At 35.9% G+C, this 19,066-nt stretch overlaps 2 protein-coding genes across 3 annotated transcripts in view; both read right to left on the bottom strand.

Moving 5' to 3' along the window:
- The window catches only part of LOC107741464 (dual specificity testis-specific protein kinase 2), a 24,438-nt gene extending 11,027 nt beyond the window's left edge, over window positions 1-13,411 (bottom strand). The window contains 4 exon segments of the mRNA XM_074560186.1: window positions 1,371-1,419; window positions 4,769-4,890; window positions 12,488-12,929; window positions 13,231-13,411. Coding sequence (XP_074416287.1) covers window positions 1,371-1,419; window positions 4,769-4,890; window positions 12,488-12,688 — 372 coding nt within the window. The 5' untranslated portion in view covers window positions 12,689-12,929; window positions 13,231-13,411.
- A 4,576-nt stretch (window positions 13,412-17,987) lies between these two features.
- Window positions 17,988-19,066, bottom strand: part of btr09 (bloodthirsty-related gene family, member 9) — an 8,587-nt gene continuing 7,508 nt past the window's right edge. For both annotated transcript variants that reach the window (XM_016554199.1, XM_016554198.1), the window contains exon 8: window positions 17,988-18,833. In XM_016554199.1, coding sequence (XP_016409685.1) covers window positions 18,286-18,833 — 548 coding nt within the window. In that variant the 3' untranslated portion in view covers window positions 17,988-18,285. The remainder of the gene's footprint in view (window positions 18,834-19,066) is intronic.

Consider the following 19,066-nt stretch of genomic DNA (forward strand, 5'->3'; position numbering starts at 1 on the left):
CGCCCCTTGCCAAAGCAGCAAGTTCCGTCTGCTTTTAGTCTGCTAAACTGCGTTTGACGATGGCGTCAATATTGCCATATCAATTTGAGACGGATTCAGACCCAGAGAATATTGAACAAGAGGATCGCGCAGAACCTTTGCACGCACGGATTTTGCAAGACATATTAGAGTGGTAACGTTATTGTTGTGGTTGTTTTTTTTGGCTAAATCACGTTTTAGATAGGATGTCAACAACCGCTTAAAAATAACTGCATTTACTATGTACAGATAAGTGCATTGTATAGACAGTCGGTTTCCTTCAGAAATACAGTGATATAAAAAGACCCGCACTCAATGTATGGGAAACACTGTAGTCTCATAATTGAAGTGTAAATTCTGCAGAAAAGTAAAAAAGCATAATAGGACCCCTTTAACCAAATTTGAAGGCTGCATCACATATATCCATTGCATGAAAGGCAATTCCAGAATGCTCTGCATTGAGCTTAGTGAAAAAAATAGGTAGTACATAAAGCAAAAGAAATGCTACCTATAAATAAAGATAAACAACTGTTGAAACATTTGGGATTAAGAAGATTAAGTTTTGAAGAAATTAATATATCTGTTCAGCAAAGATGCACTAACTCAGGGGTAGGCAAGTTCGGTCCTAGAGAGCCGCAGTCCTTCAGAGTTCAGCTCCAACCCTAATCAAACACACCTGAACAAGCTAATCAATGTCTTCAGGATTACTAAGGCTATAGGCAGGTGAGTTTTTTTTTCAGGGTTGGAGCTGAACTCTGCAGGACTTGCGGCTCTCTAGGACCGAACTTGCCTACCCCTGCACTAACTGATCAAAAGGTGGCAGTAATTTATAATGACATTTATAATGTTACAAAAGATTTCTAATTAAAATAAATTAAGTTCCTTTGAAGTATCTATTAATCAAAGAATCCTGAACAAAAATCATGGTTTCCTTAAAAATATTAAGTAGAACAACTGCTTCCATCATTGATAGTAATAAAAAATGTTTCTTGAGAACCAAATCAGCATATTAATATAATTTCTGAAGGGTCTTGTAACACTGAAAACTGGAATAATGGTTGCTGAAAATTCCCAAAGGAATAAAATACATATTTAAATATTTTAAAATAGAAATCTTTTAAAAGTAAAATAATATTCCAAATTATTACCATTTTTCAATGTACTTTTGATCAAATAAATGCAGCCTTGGTGAACATAAACCTTTAAAAACTTTTTAAAAATATCATACCGACTCCAAACTTTTGAACAGTAGTATATACACCATTCAGTCTTGAAAAGTATAAATAAAATAAATTTTATCCAAACATCGTGTTGTTGTTTTTAATGCGTTATCAGCACTCTCATTTTCTTACCTCGGTCAAAGCATGAAGATGTCCCTCATGTACACACACTCCCACAAACCTAAAGGGACACACACAGAGAAAGAGTAAAGGGTGCTGGAAAAACAAAAAACAGGAGAAGGTGCTAACAAGTTCCTTCAAGAGTGACCCATTTCAAGAATGTGAGCTGGAACACCTGTATTTTGAAGGCAATCTTAAGCATGCATGAAAAACACACACTCTCGCTCTCTTACACACACAGACACACACACACACACTTAATTCAAACACGAGACCACACAAGCTGGTGCAGGTTAAGCAGACAAAAGACCTAGACTTCTTTCCCTGGCACATGCAAACAAACACACCCCCGTATTCATATGGGGATTTGTTTAAGATAAATAGATTTGTATTTCATGGGTAATAATGTGTTGCTCCATCCTCTACTCCCCAGCTTCCAATTAAATATTTTACTCTACATAAACAGTGGCTGCAGTTATGGAGGCAAGACAAAAGCCGCCATCCTGTGACATCAATATTCATGTTCTCATACAATGCACTGTTTATTGCCCAACAGCACAGACTTTGTCCTCTAGGTAAGCTGGACTTAAAACAAAACAAAACATTCTTTCCATTCCTGAGGCAAAAATGGATACAAACTTCTAAACGTGAATTTAGAAATAAATTCATGAATTATTCAAATGAACACTTGGAAATTCATAAAAATAAACATCTAGTTGGAAACTCTCCTGGCTGTAGGCTGTGTTAGTACACAAGAGAGGGAAGAGCCATCAGACCAGGGACTGGTGATATTATTTCCCAGCTAACCCTCACAGCCCATGCACTGAGTTGGTACAGTGGTATAGATGGCATCAGACTGTAGTTCTGGTATACTGATTGTGCTTGCAGCAACTCAGTGGCCAAGTCTGACTAAAGGTATCAAAATGGCTAAAACCGATTACAGCACTTTTAATTATTACATACTTTATTTAAAAAAACTATTCTGCAATTGTATTTTGCCTCATAACCTAAACGTAAGAATTATAGTAATTAATATAATATATTTTTATAAAAATATAATTTCTAGTGACATACAAACGACATACTCTAAAATACTTTTAATTTTCTATTTTGGCAACATCACCACTGCACATATATGGTTAATATTAGTGGTCGACCGATATGTGTTTTTTGACAGCCGATGCACATATCTTGGAAAGCAGGATGGCCGATTGGCCGATATAATTTTATTTTAATTAATATTCAAGAAATTTTAAATCATTTGAAAATGGATTTAAAAAATAAATGGTGTAAAATAAACATACTTATACCTTGATGACAAAGTATTTTTCACAAATAAATAAATATTTAATAAAAATCTAATTAAAAAGGAAGTAAACACTGTAACCTTACCGGGGTCTCATTAATAAACGTTGCGTACGCACAAAATGGGCATAGAAATCTAATTGCGTACGCAATTTTCCACGCACATATCGGGGTTTATTAAAAATAAACTTGGCGTAAATATGTACGCACCGCACGGACATTCTAGACCATACGTACGCACTCTTTTTCCTGGAGTGAGAAAAGTAATGAAGTAAACAATGATTTTAAAATCTGTTTTCATTTCGATATACACATTTACATTAAATATTCCACTCTCATTAATGGAGATAAGCACAGAAATTACATAAAGTCATTACGCAGAAGTTCAACAAAAATTATATGAATTTAGACACATTTAGTGGATGCGCTTGATCACTTTTCCTGTAGCATGCCGTTTTAATGACAGTGAGGAATGCTATAGGAGCACAATAATTCATCTTTAAACTAAACTGCAGATCTCATGTTATGAGAAAATATTTTATTGAGAACAATGATCAATGATGCGCACTTACTTCGATATTATGGCAGACACTGCTGGATTCAGTGGTCAAACGGACCATTGTCCGGTTTGAATAGGTCCAATGATAATAGCTTACTGTACAACCACAGCTGCATGGAGGTGTTGATGCCGTGTGAAGGCATCGCCACAACATTATGAAAAATACCACTGTATTTGAAGGATACAACTTGAAGAAAATGGTAATTTGCATGTTTTCTTTTTAAAATAGGCTACTTTGTCAGTGACGCACCGAGTCAGACGATTCTATTTACACTGCAATAAATATAGGCTAAAAATAGCTAAAAGATGTTCACCTTATCAGCAAAACTGCATAAATTAAATTTGATTTGAATTGTTTAAAACAATTGAAATATTATTTGGCCAGTGGAAAAGAATGAGATAAACTCTATTCTAAAATATTTATATGAGAACTATTTTAATCAGTTTTGTTTTTATGGATTTTGATATATTTATGCTAAAACATAACAAGGATACTGGATGATTTTCAGCAATAAAAAAGTAAAAATCACGCAGGGAACACGCGATCATGCAGGATACAAATGCACACTTCACAAGATCTCACAGCTGGATTCGACTAAGTTTGCAAGGTTTGTGAAATTAAATGTTCATTATTCATTCAAAGATTTGTTTAAATGATATAAATGCGTATTTGCGTACATTTTAATTCCTTTGTTTAACAGTTCTATCCATAGGCGCAGCGTGTGTAAGGCTGGGGAAGGCTTAGCATTCCCCTGGCCACGGGGACTTGGGGCAAAAATGCCACTAAATTGGACAAAAATGCCCTTGCACAAATAAATTAAATCTATTATGTCTGTTGCTAACAAAGTGATTATGAATAGACCGTGTCGATTGCGGCATTAAATTAAGATCTGCTCATGTTGCACCGTATTTCATTTTAGGGTTTGATCAATGTTAGTGATAATTTCACTTTTTATATATAATTTATTCGCCGTTTTAAAACCGTAAAAAGGAAACGTTATATAATTATCAATTTCTAAAATTTTTATTAAATTGTAATCACGTTAAATACAAATTCAGTCCCATTAAACATTTAGTTTTTTAGCCTACATGACACCCATGTCTGGTTCTTGCTAAAAAAGACGGGTTTATTACGTTTAATACATTTGGCTGCTTTTAGCCTTACCCTGGAGTTGGTTTACCCTCCGCCTATGGTTCTATTATTAGACAGACTTCTATCCGTATTAGACAGAACTGTTAACGACAACAGCGAACAAGAGGGAGAATGTGAGCACTCTGTGCTCAGGCGCTGCCGTTCTCAGCGCCGTCAAAATAAAAGTCCCGCCTCGAATGTGCTCAGGCGCTGCCGTTCTCAGCGCCATCAAAATAAAAGTCCCGCCTCAAATGCATCGGCCAAACATCAAAACTTATCGGCCGATGCCGATGCCGATATTTGAAAAATGTCAAATATCGGCCGATATATCGGCCTTGGCGATATATTGGTCAACCACTAGTTAATATTCAGTGTTGACCAGCTCTACTGTCAGAGGGTGTGTGCAATGCAGACCTGAGTATGTTGGGATGTCTGAGGCGGTTCATCAGCTGTACCTCCTTCAGCATGTTGGCTTTGTTACTGGCCATGGTGTTCATCTTCAGAGCCATCACCTGCCCCGTGGTACGATGCTGCACCTTCAGAGAAAGAGAAAGAGAAAATACTTGTCACAGACAGACACTTTAGAGCTCTATTCATGTCTGGGCCAGCTGGACAGAGATCTCTGGCCCTTTTCTCCCTCACACACACACACACACACACACACATACAGCCTTCCGATTCATTTCAAACTTCAAAGTCCCTGGCTGCAGGAGACATTATCTGTACTCGGGAGGAAACACAGTGGAGTGTTTCAAGTTTAAGTTGAAATTTTCAAAACAAAGTTAGTTACATGAAACATTTAAAAACTGATTTACGATTCTGTACTATTTGTACGTCACTAATCAAATATAGGCAAATTTGTGGTACTGAACGTGTGAACTCCTTTGTGCAAATGATCAAGGATCAAAGGCTAAAATTATGTAACATCACGAGATGCTTTGGTGCTTATAACCATGTTCATATATTTCATTATCTTTCATTTGTTTGAGTGGCTCATCAGGGCACATCTCACAGGAAATATGAAACAGACCCACAACACTCTGCCTGGTATCAAGCTGGAGGTTTGCCCACTCAAGCCGTCTGGTCCATATCTGGACTCAGTAGCTGCCCCAATAACACGTATACGCTTTCAACAAACAGTTGAACTGAGAACCATAATATTTTGGTACATAGCAACTACATAAAATGATTTATGAAGCAGAAATTATAAAGTGTGTTTCATTTCATCACTATAAATTAAAACGGTATGCTGTTGACCAACTCTAATGTTGTCTGAACATGTTCCCTTGATGACAAGAGATATTTCCACACACAAACACACACAAAATTAAATAACCCAGAGCAAGAATTTCCCTAAACGAGTGAAACTATCTGCATCCAAGCTTCAAGAGTATTCTTCATCTTTGATTGTCTATACAAAAGCAATATGACAATGTTATCAAGCAAAGGCAGAAACCCATCCCTGATTGATGACACCCAAACCTGTGCCGTGCTGTCTGGCTGGCTGATCTTGCCTGCAGTGCCAAAGCGTGCAAGCTAAGATATCATGATAACAATGAGCACTATTATCTGCTTTTGTGAGTCTCATGAAGATCAATAGCAGGAAACTTTAAAATCCATAAATTATCTGATATAACTCAGCCCTGCAGCTTGAGTGAGGGAGAGTGTACGATTGCTCACACATCTGAAGGTGTGTGTGTGTGTGCACTCCTTTTATCAAAGGTAAACAGTGCTGAGGTGCAATGCATTCTCAGGGATGGATACAGAAGACGCCCTAAACACACATTATTATTATTTCGGCATCCTGGGATAAAAATATCTGTGCAGTGAGAATTTGTCCTTTAGGCAACTGAGAGAAAGTCTTGTTTTATATAATAAGCAGGCATACATGGTATACATCTGTGTGCTTTCATATTTCATGGTGTTGATTCACTTATATGGAAAGCTGTAATCGACACTTAAGTAGCTGAAATTAAATTCACTATGCAGCCATATACAGAACGGATTAAAGGAATAGTTCACCCAAAAATTAAAATTTGCTGACAATTAACTTACGTACTGAACATTCAAGATGTAGATGAATTTGTTTCTTCATTTGGAGACTGTTTGGAGACATCTAGCATTAAATCATTATTCATCAATGGATCCTCTGCAGTGAATGGGTGCCGTCAGAATGAGAGTTCAAACAGCTGATAAAAATATCACAATAATCCACAAGTAATTTCACATGTCTCCAGTCTGTCAATTAAGAAGCCAAGCAAAAAGCTGCATGTTTGTAAGAAACAAATCCATTAAGGAGTGTTAACTTTATACCATCTCTTCTGGCCAAAAAGTTTATAATCCATAATGCTTCCATCGCTGAAAAAGTCCATCCCCTGTTATTCTCTCATTTCAAAATCCACTGACATATTTATTTAGAACTGTTGTGGACTGTTTTCGCTTGCAAATAGTGCTTGATCCGTGCATATTTCTCTCCTGATTCAGCCGAGATGAATGAATATTATGGATAGAGGACTAGAGAGGATATTAGCTGGAAGTAACGGTTAAAGCTGAAAATGTCTTGATGGATTTGTTTTACAAACACGCAGTTTTTCCACTTCACAAGAAACTAATTGATGGACTGGAGTCTTGTGGTTTATACTTGTGGATTTTACTGTGATGTTTTTATCAGACTCTCATTCTGATGGCACCCATTCACTGCAGAGTGATATAGAGTTATTGATAAATAAGTAATCTAATGCTACATTTCTCCAAATCTGTTCAGATGATGAAAAAATACCTCATCTACTGGGGTGAGTACAGTTACAGCAAATTTCCATTTTTTGGGTAAACCATTTTCTTTAATATGGTAAAACACGTAAAATGGAGCTGAGGTTACTGTACACCTGGTAGCTGAAAGCAGCATCCAATCAATCTAATTTTTTAAACAAGCAAACAATGGGTGCGCAGCCTGCATATAAATGATCTGTACAGCATTTGTTTTTGATAGGGAGAAGAGGTGCGTGTTGGTTTGCGAAAAAAATGGCACAAGCTGGATTTAAACTGGGGTTGCCCACAAAATTGTCACTGCACAATGTGCCAGAGCATTGCACTGCACAGTGCACACACTAACAAACAAGGCAAACAGTAGCTGAATGAGCATTGAGCTTGCTCAGTATGCTGTTGAGTTTATGAAAAACAGAGGTGTAGGAGTCTGGATGAGCGTGTATGTGATGAATCTGATTTCTATCATCATACTTCTCATATTGCCATTTAGACAGGTGGTCTAAGACAGCACTTACCGGAGCATCATTAGCACCCACTCTCACACTACAGCACACTGCCAGTGAGACGGCCCATAGAGCACTTAACAGGCCCTAAAACATTATCAGACACACAAAACATTTTTCTTCTTTACAGCTTACATCTTTTATAAAATGATTCTTACCGTGATCCTGCACTTTGTTTTACATTCATACCACACACCATGTATGTTTGTATAACGTTCAAATAAAATAACGTTCATATACTAGCATTTACACCCAGTTTAGCTCTGTTATTTTTTAATAGGGATGCACTGATATTAAAATTCTGTCCAATATTTATAAGCCAGTATTCTTTATGTTATGACAAATAGCAGATATAAAAATTATATATTGTGTTGTCTAAATCAATTTCAAATGAAACACTATATTGTGTTGTCTAAATAAATTTCAAATGAAACACTAAGAACAACACTTACAATGCTATAGATGAATCACATTAATGTAGGCTAGTGTATGAAAAATTTAGGTAACAATATTTTAAGGTGTCCTTGTTATACATGTTACATGTACTCACTATTAAAATTATTAATTATGTATAATTATTCCTTATATTCCCAACCCTAACCATATAGTAAGTACATGTACTGTATTTACTTAATATTACTCAGTACTTAAATGTAACAAGGACATCTTAAAATAGTGTAACCAAAATTTATATTCATTTTGAGATCTGCTAAAAATTAAAATGACATTTTGTTTAATGTCGTTTTAAAAGATTTACTTTTTACCTTTTCCTTGGTTAATCTAATGGGAAATGAGCAATGGAACATCCAATATATTACTTAAATATTCTAGGGTCTAATCAATACATAATCTCTAATATTGGCTAATAACTGATATGGTACAGATATACTGTGCAACCTATAATGTGCATATATTGTAAACTTTTTATTCAAAGTAAAACATTTCTTGCAATGACAATCAAAGTTACAATGGCAATACAAGAGCTAAGCTTCTAAACCTAGAACCTTCCAGAAGAAATCTTTAACCGCCGTGTTGCCATATCACAAACACACACCTGCAAAATGCATCAAAATGTATTTACAAGCAGACTTCAAATTGTTCAGACTGCACTCATATTTAAAACGTACGCAAACTCAAACAAACATGCGCAGGAGCTCTGTGGCAGCAATGGAGCTTGACATTCATGCATGCCCTGACTAGTAAAACAAGAATAGAAAGACAGAGAGGGAGAGAGAGAGAACGCAAAAGGGAAGCACTAAAGGAGACTTTGTGTTGTAAATCCAGGCTTTCGAAATCATGTCAAAACTAGCTTGCAAATTGTTTACAACCTCAAACTTTCAAACCAATCACAACCCATCTTTAACGATCAGCTCTCGAATCCCCTCCCACTCAAACTACACCGACAGGAGGACCACAATGTACAGCGAGTACTTTCAACCACACTCCTCATATCTATATTTAATGGAAGTGAGCCCATTTTTAAAACGCGTGACACCAAGGAGGGAACCAGATCCCACCGATGAGCGTCTTTTCTAATTGCGGAACCCAAGATGCGTTACCTCATCACCCCTTTGTCAAACGCAGATCAGCGTGCAGTCACCACTCATTACTGTATTTCAGGAACAAACTCGGACTTCAAGGAGCACACTCGATACAGTGACCTTAACACAAAGCTCAAATGTACAGCTAATAAAAATAGAACCTACATCTCCATTAAGAACTCCACATTGTCATTCATTAGATAAGAAATGTATATCATCTACAGAGGCCCCAAAAGTGTCTGGCTGCTTAACACCACCAAGTGTAATGTGAAAACAAATGATGCTATAGTTGCTTTTTCAAATAAGTAATACAAGTTATTATTTTTTCCCATTTATTCACTGACACCTCTCCTGTCCCCATTGGGAGCGAGGTACACAGGCAGATGCACTTCCTCCAGGCTGAGGCTTATTAAATTCACTTTTGGTGTGAAAGGGCCTTTACGGTTGCCAAAAAATATAACTTTTGGGATTTTTATTATTAAAAATAAATAAAGCAAGCCCAGCTCAGGTGATAAAAAGTAGCACAAAATAAAATGCAGTGCATTACTTTCAATAAAAAGTAACTAAACCAAGTAACCCAATTAGTTACTTTTCATGGAGTAACGCAATATTGTAATGCATTACTTTAAAAGTAACTTTCCCCAACACTGGATACAATGTTTACCTTGAATAAACTATAAGTTGCTTTGGATAGTGTCTATAAACTGCATAAATGTAAATGTTTTATTATTTGCAAACTTGAAATATTTTGCCATGTATATCGTTCTTTGAAACAAATGGCACTTGGTTTGATATTTTGTTATCTAATGCAATGACTTTCATGCATTTTTAAAAGCAGATTAAGTGTCCAAATACTTTTTGGGGCCACTGTACAGTATAACCATGCTGCATGATTCTATTTCTGAGTTAAAAAGGTACAGAGAGAAAAAAATAAAAATAAAAATACCTTTAAAGGGTTGCTCCACCCCAAAATTAAAATTCTGTCATTAATTACTTACCCTCGTGTTGTTTCAAACCCGTAAGACCTTCGTTCATCTTCGGAACACAAATTAAGATATTTTTGATGCATTCTGAGAGCTCTCTGACCCTCCCAGAGACAGCAATGTAAGTATCGCGATCAACGTCCAGAAACGTAGCAAGGAGATCGGTAAAATAATCCAATAATTCAACCGTAATTCAAATAATTCAACGGTAATTTTACGAAGCTAAATGCTAATGCAAAGAAAACAAAAATAACGACTTTATTCACACGGATACGTTTTCTACATTGTACTTACGCTTTGATTTGAACGAAAACATAAGCTGTTTGCGTTCAGTGGATACTCTCCAAAATGGCGCTACGGTGATGTGGAGGAGACGAATTGTTGAATAAAGTCGTTATTTTTGTTTTCTTTGCGCAAAAACAGTATTCTCGTAGCATCAAAAATACCTTAATTTGTGTTCCGAAGATTAATGGAGGTCTTGCGGGTTTGAAACGACATGAGGGTGAGTAATTAATGACAAAATAATTTTCATTTTGGGGTGGAGTAACCCTTTAAGACTTAATTCTGGCTGTCCACCTCCATCAGATTCTTGTAGAAGAATCTCACATAAATAGCAACTTTGTTTTGGCACGGCTTAAAAGGAGCAATCCTGCTGATACCACGATGAGGTGAGCATCATTCCCTTGTCTTTCATCACTTGTTCTGATTTTATCAAGATAAGCAGAAAAAGGGAGAGAACTGAAGTAGCTACCAGAAGAACGTAATGGCAGAGTAATGTTTTTTTTCCACTCCAGATCTGATGAAATATCAACCAAGCCATTATCTGAACAGACGGAGGAAAGAGGTTTTTCTGACTAACCAATTAGAAGAGAACGAACAGAAACTTTTTTCAGTCAAGTGAAAGTCCTTACTGTTGACAGACTGCACAGTCTTTAAAAATTAAAAACAGCACCTGAAGGATCTGTCATGACAAGCATAGAGATTGCTCAATAGTATTGTTGTAGGCCATTAACGAAAAGAACCTATTAAAAACTAACAAAAAATACCCTCACAACTGTGGACTATTAAATGGGTTGCACATAATTATAAATGTCATATTTACATATTTCATAACCCTTGCACTACAAACAGAAACAAATAGCAGCTACCGCACATTTGCATATATATTGACCAGATCAGCAGTGACATTTTTGCGGGCAATAACCGGCAGAAAGTCATCAACGTATTTGGTGCCTGGTCAGTAAATTGGGTGACAGGGTGAACTATGAGGGATGGCTAATTAGGTCTCTTCTCTCTCTGTCAGTCTCGGTCTCATATGCACGCACACAAACACAGGAGTAGAGTTTCCAGCACACCTGCGCACCTTGTCAACGGGTATCCACTTTCACACCAACACAGACCTACTGTCCTTACACAGGTCACGACCCCTTTTCTCTAACAGGAAGGGAAGAGCCAGAATGACTGCTGCTATCATTATAATTTTGCAAAGAGGTTCATAAATTGATGGTATGTCCAATCAATCATTTTGAGAGTGTAAAACAGATCACAAATCTGCAGAGCTACAAAACCTGGAGGCATATTATGACACACAATCAAGTCAGCTTAAAGGGAAAAGATGGTTAGTTGTCCAAAGTCAGTAATAGAATCATATCATATACAAAGTCGATAAGAGGATTATTTTTGTTATGTAGTACTTTTTTGAGCTCTGTTATGTTCATATAATAAAATATTTATATACAGGTGCATATCAGAAATGTGCTCTGCTCAGGCTTAGGCACTTGAAGCAAAACAATTTACAAATGCCAAGAAAATGAACAGGACGGGATGTAACAGAATGGAAATAAAGACAGGAACTTAGTCATTGCTCACTGAGGGATTAGGTTAGCCTAAGGGCATCAGTAAAATGAGTTTAGATATTTTTAATCACCTTTTGATAATATAGCCTAATTCAGATTTTGGTAATTGTAGATTTTAAAGATATTAAAGTAAAGAGAGGCAACCCCATTAATAAAACAAATGCATTATGATTTAAGAGGGTGGAAAGTGAAAAGGCAAAAATGATATCTGCTTAAATTAAAATAGTTAGTGTTTCAAACTTTACTCTTTTAAAACTATGTGAACAAACTAACGACTTCAATCCTATAAATCAGTGTTTTATTCGATATATTTAGTTCTCTATGAAATATATGACAGCATAACAGAAATGACTCAACAAACTCAACAAACAGAATTACGCATTTGTTAACATGCAGTGTTCCTCTTCATACACATCGTGCTGTAAATGCAGCACGTGCAGTGTGTAAAAACACAAACAAACAGCATGATAGAAATGACATTTACCTTGAACACCTCTGAGAAGAAACCTGAGCCGATCTTCTCGCAGATAAAGTCATCTATTCGCGCCAGGCTGGACACGGCGCTGCGCAGCGCCCGGTAAGAGGACGGCCTGGGCCGGTGCGCTCCGTGAATCCCGTGCAAAAGAGAATCCGAAGCCTCCGGATCCAAGTCATCCTGGTCCACAACGATGTTCCCGGATGACATTATCACGCGCGCTCTAAATTCCACCACGAGCGTTTACATATCTCTGGCGCTCACGCAACACTGCAGTTTCAAGGTCTCTGTAATTGTTTGACAAGAAAAAAAGAGCGGGTCCGCCTTTCGATCAAGTTAAGAAGGGCTATATACACGTAATCCCCGATCCGCGCGCGACCGATCTTCAGGTCTCGTGCGTAGCTTCCTTCATACTGATGTCTGGCCTCACTTTCAGTAGCGTATCACATTCCTGTTTCAAATAAGAAATGAGAATCGATATCAACAACAGTTACGTTTAAATCCTCTGAACATCACTATCTGCTTTTGCGGTGAACATGTTTTAGTGAAGTTGGACTAGTGTAAATGATGCACGGCGGCATCTTCCGCTACAGACGGACTGCGGATGATGATTTATACATAGAGAAGTGAGGCGATACGCGCGGCCGCTACCTCTCTAAAACACTGTTTTATATCGTTATTTATTATTTAAATTAACCTTGTTATGATCAATATCATAATTTTGCCGCCGTGCCGTTTATCGTGATGCTTACCTGCGCTGCTCTACAGGTATAAACTTATCGAGTCACAACCTTCCAGTTTTCAGTCCGTTGTAAATCTCCGAAAACGATGAAGCGTTTGCTCAGTTCCCCTCGTGTTTCATTTTGAGAGCGACTAAACGGGGAGCCCCTACTGGCTCCTGTGTATGTAAGTCGCAGGAAATGTGTGCAGACTGAGTTTGAGTTCTTATTGGCAGCGACTCACCTGGGCGGGTCCAGCGGCGGAGGCGGCGGCGGCGGCGGCTCACCTGCGCAGTTTGACAGATGACCAGACGCTTTTAACCCAAATCCCTGTCAGTTGAAAATAGTCTATTTTACCTGTTTTTATTAAGGCTTATTCGCTAGTTATTAGTTGTGCAAATTATATTAGTTGTGCGAATATTATTTTTATTCATTTGACAGAAAAATATAGACTTTTTGTGATATAGGCCTATTTATGATATGCAAATCTATAATAAAGTGAAACATAATGACAGTAGGGTCATGTTCCTCTAGCTGTTTATTAAGGGCTTTTCCTATATTCTGCCAAAAATAAGGTCACTGTGCTATTTAGCCCTGTAAGGTTTTAGCTTGACTAAAATAAATCTGCTCGTTTTTTTTTTTTTCTCTAAGACCACATTTACACAACTAATAGGTCATATTCTTCAGCCTTGCAATGCTATTGGATGCTAGAGTTTAAAAATAGGCCTATTTACCTGGCCATAAACTCACACAACCTGCAAACTTCCCTTGAAGCACACCATCTTGTTTTACTGGACTGGATAAATCTACATTCAAGTAAGTAAAATGCCTAAAATATTTTTTTTTCTGTGATTATTAATATGTGTAGATCATGTAGATATTAAGGTATTGTTGAATGCATTGATCATTTTAGTTTTTGAGCTTGTTATGTTAGTGTTGTAATTTTGCAATGTTGGGTTAAAGGGGTAGAAAAATTTGCCTGTGCACCTTGCACATTACATGGATGAACTGTACTTCTCACCTGTTCCATACTAATAGAAACATGCCGTTTTTGATCATTCACAAGTTTTAAATGTCTTTTTTGTTACAATTTTGAGATTCAATCAAGATTATTAATTGATAAGTTCAAGTTGAAGAATACATTATTTCTTCAATAATTTCGAAGTATTTGTGTAAAAATATTTTAAACTATCTGTATCTTATCATTTATAAAATGTACTTGGTCCTTTGCTTGTTTGCCCAAATATCTGCTTGCTGCATGAGGGACAGGTGATAATGTTGTGGAATGTGGGGGGTATAAGTTCTATTAGTATGATAAGTAAAGGGCACAATAAGCTATCAGACAGTATTGTGTGAATTCTGTGAATGGGTGAATTCTTTAAAATGTGTAAGTATGTTTGGGATCAATTTGCACTGATATTTTTAGCCTGGAAAATAATCATTGTTTTTTTCCATTTCAGAATGTCACCAGCCAAGAAAGACCGTCTCATCATATGTGTATGATATATCACTGATGCTGTCCAAAATGAGAACAGTGACTTTGAGATGGACTGTGATACAAGAGAAGAAAGTTTTAAAGTCAAGTCATGAAGAATATTTTAAAGCTTTCATTCAGTTCATCAGGTTTTGTAAATATAATCAAAACATATATTTTTTTTATAATAAATGTTTATTTTTCATAAAAATATGAGATAATTTATCATTATTGTGTGATTATTAGTGTGTATACATATAGACTATTGTAATGGGGTTACAGAAGCATTTCACCCTGCAAATGAACCTTTAGATGTTCTCTACATTTGTTCAGACAGTGAAGTAAAATCACTGAAATTCTGCAACCCAAAGAGCCCAACGTTGCAATATTACAACATTTCACTAAAAACTGACTAAAATGTCAAAAATGTAAAAACACATATATTTCTGTATTAGAGGCCTCCTAAAACAACATTTAAAAGGTGAAATAATTTTTTCACAGGCTTTTTTCTATATTTGGGTCTTCTAGGGTTAGTGTTTTTCCCAAAATAATCACAAGATAAAATCAAGATTATTATTATTATTATTGTTGTAACTATGGACTACGTTGACAAGAGTGATGTATAGGTTTTCACCATGAAACTTACACTGGTGATGTACCTGAGAGAAAATTAATTTCATAAATTATCTAATTTTCAGCAGTAAGAAAAAAAGTGTTTTAAAGCGTGTTGTTTTGTAGAACATCACAGTTATATATGATATGAGAACAGTATGGCCTGTAGTGAGTATGTGTTATTTAAGAAAAATATAATTCTATTTTCAGAATGACATAATTTTTTTCTCAATCATAGTCTGTGGGGTAAAACGCCCCAGTGGGCAAATTGTTGATTATAGTATTTTTTATTTTAAGCAAAAACTGCCTGTACTTTGATTTTTCTGTGAATGTGTAAAGCAACTTGCTTTATAGTGGAATGTGGGGGGTATAAGTGCTATTAGCATGATAAGTAAAGGGCACAATAAGCTATCAGATAGTATTGTGTGAATTCTGTGAATGGGTGAATTCTTTAAAATGTGTAAGTATGTTTGGGATCAATTTGCACTGATATTTTTAGCCTGGAAAATAATCATTGCTTTTTTCCATTTCAGAATGCCACCAGCCAAGAAAGACCGTCTCATCATATGTGTATGATATATCACTGATGCTGTCCAAAATGAGAACAGTGACTTTGAGATGGACTGTGATACAAGAGAAGAAAGTTTTAAAGTCAAGTCATGAAGAATATTTTAAAGCTTTCATCCAGTTCATCAGGTTTTGTAAATATAATCAGAACATATTTTTATAATACATTTTTTTATTTTTTCATAAAAATATGACTTATTTTATCATTATTGTGTGATTATTAGTGTGTATACATATATTGTAATGGGGTTACAGAAGCATTTCATCCAGCAAATGAACCTTTAGATGTTCTCTACATTTGTTCAGACAGTGAGTAAAATCACTGAAATTCTGCTACCCAAAGAGCCCAACATTGCAATATTACAACATTTCACTAAAAACTGACTAAAATGTCAAAAATGTAAAAACACATATATTTCTGTATTAGAGGCCTCCTAAAACAACATTTAAAAGGTGAAATAATTTTTTCACAGGCTTTTTTCTATATTTGGGTCTTCTAGGGTTAGTGTTTTTCCCAAAATAATCACAAGATAAAATCAAGATTATTATTATTATTATTGTTGTAACTATGGACTACGTTGACAAGAGTGATGTATAGGTTTTCACCATGAAACTTACACTGGTGATGTACCTGAGAGAAAATTAATTTCATAAATTATCTAATTTTCAGCAGTAAGAAAAAAAGTGTTTTAAAGCGTGTTGTTTTGTAGAACATCACAGTTATATATGATATGAGAACAGTATGGCCTGTAGTGAGTATGTGTTATTTAAGAAAAATATAATTCTATTTTCAGAATGACATAATTTTTTTCTCAATCATAGTCTGTGGGGTAAAACGCCCCAGTGGGCAAATTGTTGATTATAGTATTTTTTATTTTAAGCAAAAACTGCCTGTACTTTGATTTTTCTGTGAATGTGTAAAGCAACTTGCTTTATAGTGGGGGGCATTTTACCCCACCTGTGGTACAAATTTAATTTTTATGAAAAATCTAATAACATGAAAACACTGCAGTTTTCATACTTGGTTTATAAGATGTCATTGTCACTAAAAGTGTGATAACTTTTTTTCTCAACATTTGATAGAACCCACACACCGGAGATTATAACGTTGGAGTGCAACACTAAACAGCATAATTCTGTATCCATTTCAGTAATGTTTATTATTTTTAGGCTTTTTTGTTAATCCAAGACAAACTGGCCTACAGTGCTGTGAGAAACTTTATACGAAGACAACACCTATCAAATCTATGATGTATGAATTATTGAGCAAGACCGTCACTGTTAAGTTATTTATGAGCTTTAAAAGTGCTTTTGTTTTGATAGTATTGGACATCCTTTAATTTTTTATGTTTGTCAAATGTGTGACACCCATTTGTGGATAAATAATAGTCTAATATAATTTATGAAACATATATTAAAATCTTTAATTTAAAAATATGAAGTTTTCAGTCACCCTTCAGCTATGTCATGACTTTTTGACTCATAAAGTTGTGAGCTGAATTTGATGGTGCAAGAATATAATCTCTCACAGTAAATAAAGCACGCATCTGGCCTCTTGAATAAATGAGTCAATGCTTGAGGGCACACAGCTCATTAAATTGCTCCTGTTGCCGTTAATGGGTGTAGAGTTGCATGCAGCAGAACATGAAAGAGTGTGTATCGTGTGTGTGTATGTTGTATGCCATGAAGAAGCCGCTCATATTACTCTATGCTGCCATCTAGTGGCACAAGACTAGAGCGCAAAATGACCTCAAATTAAAATGTGAGCCTGATATACTAGAGACACATTCTTAAACTTGCATTTGTAGCTAAAATATGAAAGCATGTGTTTATATGTGATGCTGTACATATGTGAAAAGCAACTGAAAATTATGTTCAAATAATTATGAAAATTATTATACTATCATCGCCGGAATAAAGAGTGATTGATTGAGCTCATAGAGATATTGCTGCCCTCTGTCTCATACAAATGATACAATACAGTGCTTGAGCCTTGTCCACACATTTCATTGTGAATATTATCTAGGTAAATACGTTTTACGGTCATATGTGTTACAGATTTTGAATGCAAACTTGTTTAAATAAATAAAAGGTATTTCATGGATAAAGTACCAATTTTTTTTATTTTTTATTATTGTCTCATGTGATAAGAGAAGAATTGTGCATCACAGGAATGACTGTTTACAGGTCAGTATCACATCATTTCACTTTGACAGACAGAAGAGCAAAGAAAGAAAATGCTTGAGCAAATATTTAACGAAACATGCATAAAATAATTACAAAAATGCTGAACATTTACATTTACTGTATTATGTAGATCTGTACAGTCAGTTAAGAATGTACACACTTTCATTATTTGAACAAAAGTACATATACATTTCAGATTCATGATTATAAAAATCATTTTCATCTGGTACTTCATATTTAGTCATATGTCATTCATTGTAATTAACAGGTGAGATGATCAGTGGGGCTGAATTTTTACCTGCACCATTAGTCCAAGGGCTTAAAAGTGGATAGAGTTTGTCAGTGAAAGACTGACCAGTGAAAGAGTAGATATGAGACCTGGACTCCACATCATAAAAGGAGACCAAGCCTTCCTCATAATCCACAAACACACCCACCTTCTGAAGCTTCACATTCAGGGTGAGAGAGACAGGGGAAGACTCACAAGCTTTATACTCTTTTGCGTTACTTTGCCACAAAGTCCAATTACCACTTTCAGGACACAGGTTGAGCGTCCCCTTCCTGTTAATGGATTCTCTTGCCACACCTAAACTCCACTGAGTCTTTCCCTTAACCTGCACCTCAAAATAAAACCTCCCAGATGAAAAGCCCTCGTTTCCCAGGACAATCATATATTTATCAAACCTCTTGTGACTGTCTGGGCAGTATTGCTTTATGTTTCCATGTCGCACTTTTTTTCCATCTTCAGACAGGATCAGTTCAGGGTGAGCTGTGTCAGGATCCAGAGTCACATCCACTGAGAGAGAGAATTTAAATCACAGCATCAGAGCAGAAATATTTTTACGTTTAATTTTGAATAACTGAATGCTAATAATGGAAAATTGGAATGCTGCCCTTATCAGATCATTTAAAGGAATAGTTCACCCAAAATGAAAATGTGCTGAAAATTTACTAAATGATGTTTTATTAACAAAGTTCGGAAGGAGCATGTTCAGATAATTAACCTAATTAACAGGAGAGGTGCAGGAG

Source organism: Sinocyclocheilus rhinocerous, unplaced genomic scaffold, assembly GCF_001515625.1.
Source record: "Sinocyclocheilus rhinocerous isolate Xijiao unplaced genomic scaffold, SAMN03320098_v1.1 scaffold105, whole genome shotgun sequence".
In the NCBI taxonomy this organism is placed as follows: Eukaryota; Metazoa; Chordata; class Actinopteri; order Cypriniformes; family Cyprinidae; genus Sinocyclocheilus; species Sinocyclocheilus rhinocerous.